Source organism: Coregonus lavaretus (genome assembly GCF_964263955.1).
Source record: "Coregonus lavaretus genome assembly, chromosome: 6".
NCBI lineage: Eukaryota > Metazoa > Chordata > Actinopteri > Salmoniformes > Salmonidae > Coregonus > Coregonus lavaretus.
Window position 1 is genome coordinate 28,801,197 of NC_139993.1, and position 13,883 is coordinate 28,815,079.

The window sequence follows — 13,883 nt, forward strand, 5'->3', positions numbered from 1 at the left end:
TCTGGAAGTGGGGCCAACAGTTTCAGAGGGTGATGGGATGGACAGCTGCATGCGTTTAGCTTGGAAGGAGCCAGGCATGTACAGTGCCGTCAGAAAGTATTCACATCCCTTGACTTTTTCCACATTTTGCTGTCTTACAGCCTGAATTTAAAATGGATTACATTTAGATGTTTTGGTCACTGGCCTACACACACTACCCCATAATGTCAAAGTGGAATTATGTTTTTTTTTTTTTTTTACAAATTAATTAAAAATGAAAAGCTGTAGTGTCTTGAGTCAATAAGTATTCAACCCCTTTGTTATGGCAAGCCTAAATAAGTTCAGGAGTAAACATTTGCTTAACAAGTCACATAATAAGTTGCATGGATTCACTCTGTGTGCAATAATAGTGTTTAACATGATTTTTGAATGACTACCTCATCTCTGTACCCCACACACACAATTATCTGTAAGGTCCCTCAGTCGAGCAGTGAATTTCAAACATAAAGACCAGGGAGGTTTTCCAACGCCGCGCAAAGAAAGGCACCTATTTGTAGATCAAATAAAAATTAAGAAAAAAGCAGACATTGAATATCCCTTTGAGTGTGGTGAAGTTATTAATTACACTTTGGATGGTGTTTCAATACACCTAGTCACTACAAAGATACAGGTGTCCTCCCTAACTCAGTTGCCAGAGAGGACAGAAACCGCTCAGGGATTTCACCATGAGGCCAATGGTGACTTTAAAACAGTTAGAGAGTTCAATGGCTGTGATAGGAGAAAACTGAGGATGGATCAACAACATTGTAGCTACTCCACAATATTAACCTAATTGACAGAGTGAAAAGAAGGAAGCCTGTACAGAATACAAATATTCCAAAACATGCATCCTGTTTGCAACAAAGCACTAAAGTAATACTGTAAAAAATGTGGGAAAGCAATTCACTTTTTGTCCTGAATACAAAGTGTTATGTTTGGGGCAAATCCAATACAACACATTACTGAGTACCACTCTCCATATTTTCAAGCATAGTGGTGGCTGCATCATGTTATGGGTATGTGTCACGAATTCTGCCGAGACTGCTCCTCCTCCTTGCTCGGGCAGGCTTCGGCGTTCGTCGTCCCCGGAGTACTAGCTGCCACCGTTGAATGTTATCGATGTTTGTTTGGTTTTGTCTTATTTGTACACCTGTTTCTATTTAGTGTTCATTATGTCCCCTATAAGTTTCTCGTTTTGTTTGTGGGTATTTGTGTGTAATTGTCCGCCTGTCTGGTGTTGTCAGTTTGGTTTTCCTTGGTCGGACTTTACGGTTACGCATAGTTTGCGTGTACGTTTTACCTCCTGTGTCGAGGTCTTTATTTTTGTATTGAGTGTTTGTTTCAGTCCAGTAAAGTCGTTTTGACTGAGCCTCTGTTTCCTGCGCCTGACTCCCACCACACATCGACATCAGCCGTTTGACAGAATTACACAACCATTATGGAGTCAGCAGGAGCAGCGGCAGCACCCGAGTCGCTGGAGGATCGGGTCAGCGGTCAAGACGCCAGGATCCAGCAACTCGGATCCGCCCTGCATGAGGTGATAAACACTCTGCGCCGATGGGAGAGAGGAGGGGTGCCCACACCTCCTCCAACCTTACCACCACCATCGGCCAGTCCTCCCATTCCAGCACCGGAATCCAGTGGGATTCGGCTCTCGCTCCCGAGGGCGTATGATGGCACCGCAGCCGGGTGTCAGGGGTTCCTCCTGCAGGTGGAACTCTACCTGGCCACCATACACCCGGCGCCCTCGGGATACGAGAGCGTTTCCGCCCTCATCTCCTGTCTCTCCGGAGTTCTCCCGCCGCTTCAGGGCAGTGTTCGATCATCCACCTGAGGGGAAAGCGGCGGGGGAGCGTCTGTTCCACCTCCGACAGGGGAAGAGGAGCGCACAGGAGTTCGCCCTGGAATTCCGGACTCTAGCGGCGGACGCGGGGTGGAATGAGAGGGCCCTCATCGACCACTATCGATGCAGTCTGCGGGAGGACGTTCGTCGAGAGCTGGCCTGCAGGGACACCAACCTATCGTTCGACCAGTTGGTGGACATGTCCATCCGTCTCGATACCCTGCTGGCTACCCGCGGACGTCCCGAGTTTGGGGCCGTCCATTCCCTCCTCCAGCACCTCCGAACCGAGCCCTATGGAGCTCGGGGGTGCTGGCGCTAGAGAGAGGAGGAGAGAGAGCCCGAGGGGGGCCGTCCCCTGCACCAACTGTGGCCGTGGAGGGCACACTGCGGCTAGGTGCTGGGGAGGGTCTCCAGGGGGGCGGGACAACGCACTGGGGAGTCATTTCAGGTGAGTAGGCGCCCCACTTACCCAGAGCTCTCTGTTGTTCACTTGTGTATACCTGTAAGATTTCCTCAGGTTGCACCTCATTCCAAGCATAAGGCGCTAGTCGATTCAGGCGCAGCTGGGAATTTTGTTGATCGGAAATTTTGTGTAAGGTTAGGGATTCCCCTCCTGCCTGTTGATGCTCCCTTCCCTGTCCATGCACTAGATAGCCGCCCGTTGGGATCAGGGTTGATTAGAGAAGTCACAGCACCACTAAAGATGAATACGCAGGGGGGTCATGAGGAGACCATTCAGTTATATCTGATTGACTCTCCTGCGTATCCCGTGGTGCTGGGGCTTCCCTGGTTAATCACCCATGATCCCACCATTTCGTGGCAACAGAGGGCTCTCAAGGAGTGGTCTGCCCAGTGTGTAGGGCGATGTCTAGGTGTTTCCGTGGGGGCGACCTCGGTGGAGAGTCCGAACCAAGTGCCCGCAATGCACATTCCCCCTGAGTATGAAGATTTAGCACTCGTGTTCAGCAAAACGAGGGCGACGCGGTTGCCACCTCATAGACAGGGGGATTGTGCGATAGACCTCCAGACAGGAGCAGCACTTCCGCGGAGCCATGTGTATCCTTTGTCTCAAGAGGAGACGGCGGCTATGGAGACTTACATAGCCGAGTCCCTGAGACAAGGATACATACGGACCTCCACTTCCCCGGCGTCCTCGAGTTTCTTCTTTGTGAAGAAGAAAGATGGGGGTTTGCGCCCGTGTATTAATTACCGTAGTCTCAATCAGATCACGGTTAAATACAGTTATCCTCTTCCTCTGATTGCGAGTATGACTGAATCATTACGCGGAGCGCGGTTCTTCACAAAATTTGATCTCAGGAGCGCCTACAACCTGGTGCGCATTAGGGAGGGAGATGAATGGAAAACAGCATTTAGCACCACCTCGGGTCATTATGAATATCTCGTCATGCCATACGGGTTAATGAATGCTCCTTCAGTCTTCCAATCCTTTGTGGACGAGATCTTCCGGGACATGCATGGGCAGGGTGTGGTAGTGTACATTGACGACATCCTAGTGTACTCTTCTACACGAGCCGAGCATGTAGCCCTGGTACGCCGAGTGTTGGGTAGGCTGTTGGAGCACGACTTGTATGTCAAGGCAGAGAAATGTCTGTTTTTCCAGGAGTCTGTCTCCTTTTTGGGTTATCGGTTGTCCGCATCAGGGGTGAAGATGGAGGTTGACCGTGTGTCAGCCGTGCGTAATTGGCAAACCCCAACCACTGTTAAAGAGGTGCAGCAGTCTTTGGGTTTTGCCAATTACTACTGGAGGTTTATCCGGGGTTTTGGACAGGTGGCATCTCCCATAACTTCCCTGCTGAAGGGGGGCCCGGTGCGTTTGCAGTGGTCAGCTGAAGCGGACAGGGCATTTGGTAAACTGAAGGACCTGTTCACTTCGGCTCCGGTGCTGGCGCATCCGGACCCCGCTTTACCATTCCAGGTAGAGGTGGACGCGTCAGAGGCCGGTATTGGGGCAGTACTGTCGCAACGGTCCGGCACGCCACCTAAACTCCGCCCCTGTGCTTTCTATTCCAAGAAGCTCAGCCCGGCGGAGCGAAATTATGACGTAGGGGACAGGGAGCTGTTAGCCGTGGTTCAAGCCCTAAAGGTGTGGAGGCATTGGCTTGAGGGGGCTCAACACCCTTTTCTCATTTTGTCTGACCACCGTAACCTGGAGTACATCCGGGCAGCTAGGAGATTGAACCCTCGTCAGGCTAGGTGGAACATGTTTCTAACCCGGTTCGTATTTAAAATAATGTACATCCCTGGGTCCCAGAACGGTAAGGCAGACGCCCTGTCCCGGCGGTATGACACAGAGGAGAGGTCCATTGAGCCCACTCCCATACTGCCGGAGTCTTGTCTTGTGGCACCGGTGGTGTGGGAGGTCGATGCGGAAATCAAGCGGGCGTTACGTACCGATCCTACTCCCCCAGAGTGTCCTGTGGGTCGGACGTACGTTCCGCTCGAGGTTCGTGATCGTCTTATTTATTGGGCTCATACGTCACCCTTCTCTGGACATCCAAGTATTGGCCGGACAGTGCACTGCCTTAGCGCTAAGTACTGGTGGCCAACGTTAGCTAGGGATGTGAGGGTTTATGTCTCCTCCTGCTCGGTGTGCGCTCAGTGTAAGGCGCCTAGACACCTGCCCAGATGGAAGTTACAACCCCTGCCCGTTCCACAACGGCCATGGTCTCACCTCTCGGTGGACTTCGTTACGGAACTTCCCCCCTCTCAGGGGAATACCACTATACTGGTCGTTGTGGATCGGTTCTCTAAGGCCTGTCGTCTCCTCCCAATGCCGGGTCTCCCTACTGCCCTACAGACCGCTGAGGCACTGTTCACCCACGTCTTCCGGCACTACGGGGTGCCCGAGGATATAGTGTCTGATCGAGGTCCCCAGTTCACCTCCAGAGTCTGGAGGGCGTTCATGGAACGCTTGGGGGTCTCGGTGAGCATTACCTCGGGGTACCACCCAGAGAGCAATGGGCAGGTAGAAAGAGTGAACCAGGATGTGGGTAGGTTTCTGAGATCCTATTGCCAAGGCCGGCAGGAGGAGTGGTCAAGGTATATCCCCTGGGCAGAGATGGCACAGAACTCTCTCCGCCACTCCTCCACCAACCTAACCCCTTTCCAGTGTGTGTTGGGGTATCAGCCGGTTCTGGCACCATGGCATCAGAGCCAAATCGAGGCTCCTGCGGTGGATGAGTGGGTGCCGCGCTCGGAGGAGACGTGGAACGCTGCACACGTCCATCTGCAGCGGGCCATCCGTCGACAGAAGGCGAGCGCCGATCTCCACCGCTGTGAGGGTCCGGTGTACGCACCTGGAGATCGAGTCTGGCTCTCGACTCGAAACCTGCCCCTCCGCCTGCCCTGCCGGAAGCTGGGTCGGCGGTTTGTGGGGCCATTTAAAGTCCTGAGATTGAACGAGGTGTGTTACAGGTTACAACTGCCTATTGATTATCACATTAACCCCTCGTTCCATGTGTCTCTTCTCAGGCCGGTGGTAGCTGGTCCACTCCAGGACTGTGAGATAAGAGAGACTCCTCCGACCCCACTGGACATCGAGGGGGCTCCGGCGTACACTGTTCGGTCCATCGTGGATTCGAGACGTCGGATGGGGGGTCTCCAATATCTCGTGGAGTGGGAGGGGTACGGCCCGGAGGAACGGTGCTGGGTGCCTAGGAGGGACATCTTAGATCCTTCCCTCCTGACTGAGTTCCACCGTGGTCATCCCACGCGCCCTGCTCCGCGTCCTCCTGGTCGTCCCCGAGGCCGGGGTCGGCGCACGGCTGGAGCCGCGCGTCAAGGGGGGGGTACTGTCACGAATTCTGCCGAGACTGCTCCTCCTTGCTCGGGCAGGCTTCGGCGTTCGTACTAGCTGCCACCGTTGAATGTTATCGATGTTTGTTTGGTTTTGTCTTATTTGTACACCTGTTTCTATTTAGTGTTCATTATGTCCCCTATAAGTTTCTCGTTTTGTTTGTGGGTATTTGTGTGTAATTGTCCGCCTGTCTGGTGTTTTCAGTTTGGTTTTCCTTGGTCGGACTTTATGGTTACGCATAGTTTGCGTGTACGTTTTACCTCTGTGTCGAGGTCTTTATTTTTGTATTGAGTGTTTGTTTCAGTCCAGTAAAGTCGTTTTGACTGAGCCTCTGTTTCCTGCGCCTGACTCCCACCACACATCGACATCAGCCGTTTGACAGAATGCTTGTAATCTTTAAGGACTGGGGAGTTTTTCAGAATAAAACAAAACCCGGACTGGAGCTAAGCACAGGCAAAATCTGAGGTGCAATCTGAGGTGCAGTTAACTCTAATGAAGTTATCCTCTGCAGCAGAGGTAACTCTGGGTCTTCCTTTCCTGTGGCGGTCCTCATGAGAGCCAGTTTCATCATAGCTCTTGATGGTTTTCGTGACTGCACTTGAAGAAACTCAAAGTTCTTTACCTTTTCCAGATTGACTGAACTTCATGTCTTAAAGTAATGACGGACTGTCATTTCTCTTTGCTTATTTGAGCTGTTCTTGCCATAATATGGAATTGGTATTTTACCAAATAGGGTTCTCTTCTGTATACCACCCCTAACTTGTCACAACACAACTGATTGGCTCAAACGCATTAAGTAGGAAAGAAATTACACAAATTAACTTTTAACAAGGCACACCTGTTAATTGAAATGCATTCCAGGTGACTACCTCATGAAGCTGGTTGAGAGAATGGCAAGAATGTGCAAAGCTGTCATCAAGGCAAAGGGTGGCTCCTTCGAAGAATGTCAAATATAAAACATATTTTGATTTGTTTAACACTTTCTTGGTTACATGATTCCATATGTGTTATTTCATAGTTTTGATGTCTTCACTATTATTCCACCATGTAGAAAATAGTAAAAAATAAAGAAAAACCCTGGAATGAGTAGGTGTGTCCAAACTTTGGACTGGTACTATATGCAAATTAGATATTTATGTATTTCAGTTTTCAATAAATTTACACACATTTCTAAAAACACGTTTTCACTTTGTCATTATGGGGTATTGTGTGTAGAAGGGTGAGAAAAAAATTATTTTTAATCAATTTTGAAATCAGGCTGTAACACAACAAAATGTGGAATAAGTCAAGGGGTATGAATACTTTCTGAAGGCACTGTACTCACATGTATGCAGCCTTCCGTCTGTCTGTCCCAATACTGGGAGCGGAGAGAGGATGGGCGCTTAGTAATTGCATCACATGCAGATTAGTCATGCAACATAAAACATGATCAGACAATAAAACCATTCCCACACCTGTAGATATCCTTTATACCCAGTCACTCTCCCCGTCCCTCTCTCTGTCGCTCTCACGCATGCAAGCATGCAAGCATGCATACACTTGCACTATTTGATCTGAGAAAAAGGTGATGCATATAATAACTAACCCTGTTCATAAATTCCTACCATCTTATTAAGCAAATATAACCAAGCCAATGTATGCCTTTGGAAAATGGACCACACACTATAAAACAAGCTCCCCTCCAGTGTTCTTCAAACCTAGCCATTGGGATCTACAGGGTGTGCAAGGTTTTGTTCCAACCCTGCAATAAGACCTGATTCAACTGATCAAGGGCTTGATGATAAGTTGAGTCTGGTGTGGTACAGTAGCAATTGGCTCTAACAAAATCCTGTGCATCCTGTGCATCCCCAGGAACCAGGAAGTACACTGCTCTTCTCCTCCCTTTGTTCCCTCTCTGTTTGTGTTCTGCTGGTGTGAGCCCTTGTGTCCTGGGACCGTCGTGACCCACATTCCCTGTGTTAGCCTGCCTAGCCGGGATCCGGCCGGCTTTAGCCGCGCCTTCTGCTGCATCTCCAGGGAGCGCCGGCTACTAATACCCAGCTGTGACCGTGTGAAAAATGTGGCCACGCAGGACAGGAGGCTAAATCCCACTTAAGCCCACGCTGCATTGCCTGCATAGGACCAATTTTGTGTTGGAAATATGTTCGGATAGTGCAAAGACATTTAAGGAATTACATTAGGGTTGTATACACTGAGTATACCAAACATTAGGAACACCTTCCTAATATTGAGTTGCACCAACAGCCTCAATTCGTAGGGGCATGGACTCCACAACGAGTCAAAAGCGTTCCACAGCGATGCTGGCCCATGTTGACTCCAATGCTTCCTACAGTTTTGTCAAGTTAGCTGGATGTCCTTTGGGTGGTGGACCATTCTTTATACACACGGGAAACTGTTGAGCAGCGTTGCAGTTTTTGGCACAACCCGGTGCGCCTGGCACTTACTACCATACCCCGTTCAAAGGTACTTAAATATTTTGTCTTGCCCATTTGCCCTCTGAATGGCACGCATACACAATCCATGTCTCAATTGTTTCTAGGCTTAAAAATCCTTCTTTAACTTGTCTCCTACCCTTCATCTACACTGACTGAAGTGGATTTAACAAGTGACATCAATAAGGGATCATAGCTTTCACCTGGATTCACCTTGTCAGTCTATGTCATGGAAAGAGCAGGTGTCCTTAATGTTTTGTATACTCAGCATATCTATGTAGTATCCATAACACACCTGCACCCTGTTTTTTATTTAGTACCATTTAGTAATAGTATTCATTGAGATGTTACATTGTTACGTGTGACATATTTTTCTTTCTCCCCATTTCCCTTTGTAGTGTGTTTGTGTGTTCTGGGCATTACAGGTGTGCTGAGTTGCGGCTGACGATGGTGGGATATATGGGTTTTCTCCTTTAATACCCACCATGTCGCACATTTTTAGACTGAGTCTATGTTTACTTCCCCAAGTGTACAGTACTGTAGTGAGTCTATGTAAACCGTTTTCCTGTAGATTGGTTTATTGACTTGGGCTTCGCTATGAAAATAATTTGAGCTTGTCAGCTCACTGACATAGAAGTGTAAATATGAGTTAAGGTTGAACAAACAATGGTTTGGTTTAGATAGTTCAAGTTAGTAAGATAATGGTTCAGGTAACACTAGAACTGATTCCTGGCATTACCAAATGTATAATTACCCATAAGTCCTTTAGGTTAAAAGCACAAGGTTACTGTAGCACAGCTAGTAGTTTACCTACTAGCCTACATGTTAAACAGTACAAACCAGGATTAGCTTCAACATAGCAGGCCAGAGTAGAAACCTGAGGCTGCATAGTGGACATGCCTGTAGGCACAATGAAAATGGTTCATAGAGAGCAGTAGAAATAAACTGATTTGAGGCCTGACAAGTTCCCCGACTATCTGGAACAGCGACTGGGCCAGAAATAATTCCTGAAAACTTTTCCTTATCTTGGCCTTTCTCGTTGAGCTATAAAAAGTTGTGTAGTGGAAGTTGCAAAACGATTGGACCAGACTAGAGAAACATGTGCTGGTTGTCACTGGCATGGAGTCTTCTGTACACAGCCACATGGTGATAAGCAACAGCTGCTCTATCAAGGTCAAAATGTACTTGTCTTTAGTAACATTAGGCCAAGATTATTTAGCTATAACACTATAATTGATGTAAGAATAGGCACAATGGAGCAAGCCTAAATTGACTGAGGATTAGTAGTGGCTACAAATTGCAACATATTGGATTTGCTTATAGAAAATCCCTTTATAAATGGACAACATAAGATGTAATGACTAGAATTATTCTTAGTGTCACACCTATATGATCATTTAGTATTTCATTTGCAGCAGTTATGCTGTGAAGAGTTGGCTACTGTACAAATGGTGTCCTACCACTCACATTTGCCACCCACCCCTACTAGGTGACACTGTCTGTCACAACACTTGCTGCATTATGTACCAACCAACCCAATAAAAAAGAGCAAATGAAAGTGAATTGTTAGACAAAATGTTTTAATACGTGAGCATCACGCAATTATCATAATCCATGGCAGATACCAAAATACATAGATTCAGAATAGGACATGGGAAACCAGTATTTACAGGCACAATAGTACACATGTACAAGTCTTTATAAAACAAAGACATTTGGAAACAGTGACTGACAGATACACGTCAACAGATGGCGTCAGCATTGAGTGGTCACATTCAGTCCTGTAATATTATCCTTGTTAAGAAAGGATACATTTTAACAAATGATACTTGGAGTTTTTGGAACACTGTAGCTAACTTGTATAGGAGCACGTTTCAGAATTAACAATCAAGCCACTGGTTACATTAGTATCACACCTCCTTTGAATGCCACCTCGCTCACATTCTTTCAACAAGAAGTTCCATGTAAATAGCTACAACAGTAGGCCTACTTTCATTGTGATGTTTTGGGTAATTCCAATTTACTACTCAGGTTTTCCACGTTACACCACGTGGGGTTAGAACTGCAATAGTTGATGGAACTTTGCCTCCCGTTCTATCCCTATTAAAATTCCCCAAGTAAGATATCAAAATCACAGTTTAAAAAGCCACAATTGCAGTACTCCAAGGGTTGAGGTTTTTGAGCATTTGATCACAACAGATTTGCCCAGAGTCACTGTCCTCTGCCTCGGAGTCAGGCTGCTCTCCGTCTTTATTACTCAAGAGTCCAGAAAAACTGGAACCGAATATTGTTATCAAACTCGATACATTGCTAGTGTCCATTTCTTCAGTTTCCCCTTTATTCTCGTCGTTTGTAGAAGGTAGAGATGTGGAAGTTACTTTCGTTCTTTTCGTTGGCGAGTCTGTGAGTTCAGAGTCATCGGCACTCCGTTTCCTGGTAGTGCAAGCCTGGGGCGCTTTGGGCTCGTTCGATTTTTTCTCCACTGATTCAAGGTTGTCCGTCTGGCAGTCTGTCGGCGTCTCCGTGACCTCTTTTGGATCACTCGGAGAGGGAACACTGATACAGTTGGATGAGATAGCAGTAACAACATTGGCGACCTCACATGTCTGAGTAGACTCCGGTCCCTCTTCCGGGGTTTTGATGTCGCTACATCCTGAATCCGAAACATTTTCGTCGCTGTCTTGCTCGCCACTCGCTTGAGTTTCTACGTTCAGTGTGGAAGGGGATTCGACCACATCTCTGGAATCCTGCTTGTCCACCGCCACTTCGCTTTGCTCGTCCGATTCAGGCAGGTTCTCTTTCGAACCGGGAATCAATTTGTCTTGTTCTGAAGCAATGTACTCCCCCTCACACCACTCTCTTGCTTGTTGGGCGCTCAGGCATATCCCGCCGTAGTAGTCACTCAGGTATACTTGCCGGGCACTCCGTAGAACGAGGGAGACCAGTAGATTTTTGTGTAGTTTGATACCACCACGTTGCACTCGTGAGTTGTAAATCTTCCCGAGTGAAATACTCATAATCCGATGTGCCTCAACTTTAAACTCCATGATTAAAAACTATTAGGTTGGTAAGCAAAAGCACCCACTGCCTTTCTCGTGCTTCAGTCAACGTCGAAACGAATGGTTAGAACGCTAATCCTAAAATCCCGGGTATAGATGTAGGCTATTCGAGTTTGTATGTCCAGCTAGCGACTGCACGCTATTCACTTAAAAATCGCACTGAATTCTCAACAGTGACGTAAATATATATATATATATTTAGAAACTGGCATTTGATGAATTCAAGATGTGCTTCATCGTTCTCCTGAGCAGAAGCAAATCAGTGCATGGGTGAAGAAATTAAAGGCTTTCATTAAATTCTTACACCTTTCACTCTAATCAACAGCTGAGCATTAAGAGGAATGGGACTGTTTCTATTTTTAACACAGCTTTATACCCTAACGTAACAACCAGGCCAGCCAATGAAAATACGTGTCGTCTTTACAATCACTACGAATACTGCCCCGCCAAATCCATATGGACCAATGGGCGTGCACTTAAAAGATAAATCAGATTTAAATACAAACCTGGGAGAGTGATTTAAAGGGGTAGACACAATTTTAAACGGGTGGAAATAGCCTTCCAAAAAATATATAAAAGTGCACATAATAAAATATAACACCCAAGACATGGGCTATAGCTTATTATAGTGTAAGCTACTCATGTGATTTCACATTATGAATGCGCTTATTTGATCATTTGATTTTTTAAATCAATTTGACATTAGTCCAAAATGTTTCTAATAATCATACTTTTAACATCAGAAATGTGTTTAGATTTCCCCTTAGTGTTATCTCTCCGACCAAAATGTTAGTATAGTCTTTTCGCTAGAACAACAACAATAATACATACATACAGCTCTTTTCTGCTGTAATGCTGTGTCCCCTTTTAGAGTACGGTATCTTTTCTTTTGATTGCTGACTTCCTGAGCTGATGTAATGCTTTGCCTGTTTTCAGCCAGGTCACATGATGCTTTTGTGCTGTGTCTTGGCAAAGGCAAATTCTACTGAATGGAACCGTTAGGAGGGGGAGGGGTAGTGGTGTTTTGTTTCAGGAGACTGTTATGCTGTGTTCATAACCAAGTGGGAAGGTGGTATTTATTAACTAAAATATAATGAAGTCCACACCCGCACACACACATATAAAACAAAAAACAAAGCATGGAAGACTGGGATAAATACGCCCCTCCAACTGGTGGGAAACTCATCTATCATCTTTGAGCTCCAACTTCTCCCACATTCTGACCTCTGGAAATGACCTCGATAACAGCTTTTTCGGCAGTTAAATGCAACATCAAAACATTATTTATAACAATACATCTATTTACATTTACATTTACGTCATTTAGCAGACGCTATTATCCAGAGCGACTTACAAATAGGTGCATTCACCTTATAGCCAGTGGGATAACCTCTTTACAATGTTTTTTTTTGTGTGTGGGGGGGGGGTAGAAGGAATAACTTTATCCTATCCCAGGTATTCCTTAAAGAGGTGGGGTTTCAAATGTCTCCGGAAGGTGGTGAGTGACTCCGCTGTCCTGGCGTCGTGAGGGAGCTTGTTCCACCATTGGGGTGCCAGAGTAGCAAACAGTTTTGACTGGGCTGAGCGGGAACTATGCTTCTGCAGAGGTAGGGGAGCCAGCAGGCCAGAGGTGGATGAACGCAGTGCCCTCATTTGGGTGTAGGGACTGATCAGAGCCTGAAGGTACGGAGGTGCCGTTCCCCTCACAGCTCCGTAGGCAAGCACCATGGTCTTGTAGCAGATGCGAGCTTCAACTGGAAGCCAGTGGAGTGTGCGGAGGAGCGGGGTGACGTGAGAGAACTTGGGAAGGTTGAACACCAGACGGGCTGCGGCATTCTGAATGAGTTGTAGGGGTTTAATGGTGCAGGGAGCCCAGCCAACAGCGAGTTGCAGTAATCCAGACGGGAGATGACAAGTGCCTGGATTAGGACCTGTGCCGCTTCCTGTGTAAGGCAGGGTCGTACTCTCCGAATGTTGTAGAGCATGAACCTACAGGATCGGGTCACCGCCTTGATGTTAGCGGAGAACGACAGGGTGTTGTCCAGGGTCACGCCAAGGCTCTTCGCACTCTGGGAGGAGGACACAACGGAGTTGTCAACCGTGATGGCGAGATCATGGAACAGGCAGTCCTTCCCCGGGAGGAAGAGCAGCTCCGTCTTGCCAAGGTTCAGCTTGAGGTGGTGATCCGTCATCCATACCGATATGTCTGCCAGACATGCAGAGATGCGGTTCGCCACCTGGTTATCAGAAGGGGGAAACATCTATGATGTTGTTTTAACACTAATTTGTTTACAAGCATGATAGGTGTACTTTTAGTTCATAGTTGACGCAGCCATTAGCCAATCAGCATTTCTCAACAAGTTAAAAGCACGTGAATGCATCCAACTGATATTTACGACTTCAGAACTGGTAATTACCACCTTCCCACTTGGCTATGAACGCAGTATTAGGTATGCATTAGTTATGTGGCAGGAGGGGTGTGTTAAAATGCACTCTAATCATAATTGAAAATGAGTGTCTCTTGAGCCTATAGCTCAGTATAAAATGTGGTGATTTGTCAAGTCATTGTCTGGACATGTGTGGGTCATAATTTGCAAGATTTTTGTGTTTAAAAAAAACATGCCTGTGGGCTACTTTAAAGGGGGATTTCCCACAGTTGGACATGTGGACCTTTAACACTTACCCCAATTGTTGGTGACATGATACAGACAGTT

At 46.9% G+C, this 13,883-nt stretch overlaps 1 protein-coding gene across 1 annotated transcript; it reads right to left on the reverse strand.

Annotated features, from left to right (window-relative positions):
* Positions 1–9,669: 9,669 nt before the first annotated feature.
* On the reverse strand, positions 9,670–11,493 carry LOC311131130 (immediate early response gene 5 protein-like). Its single transcript, XM_084163954.1, has one exon. The coding sequence runs from the start codon at positions 11,155–11,157 to the stop codon at positions 10,249–10,251; it is 909 nt and encodes a 302-aa protein (XP_084020080.1). The 5' UTR covers positions 11,158–11,493; the 3' UTR covers positions 9,670–10,248.
* Between the last annotated feature and the right edge of the window lie 2,390 nt (positions 11,494–13,883).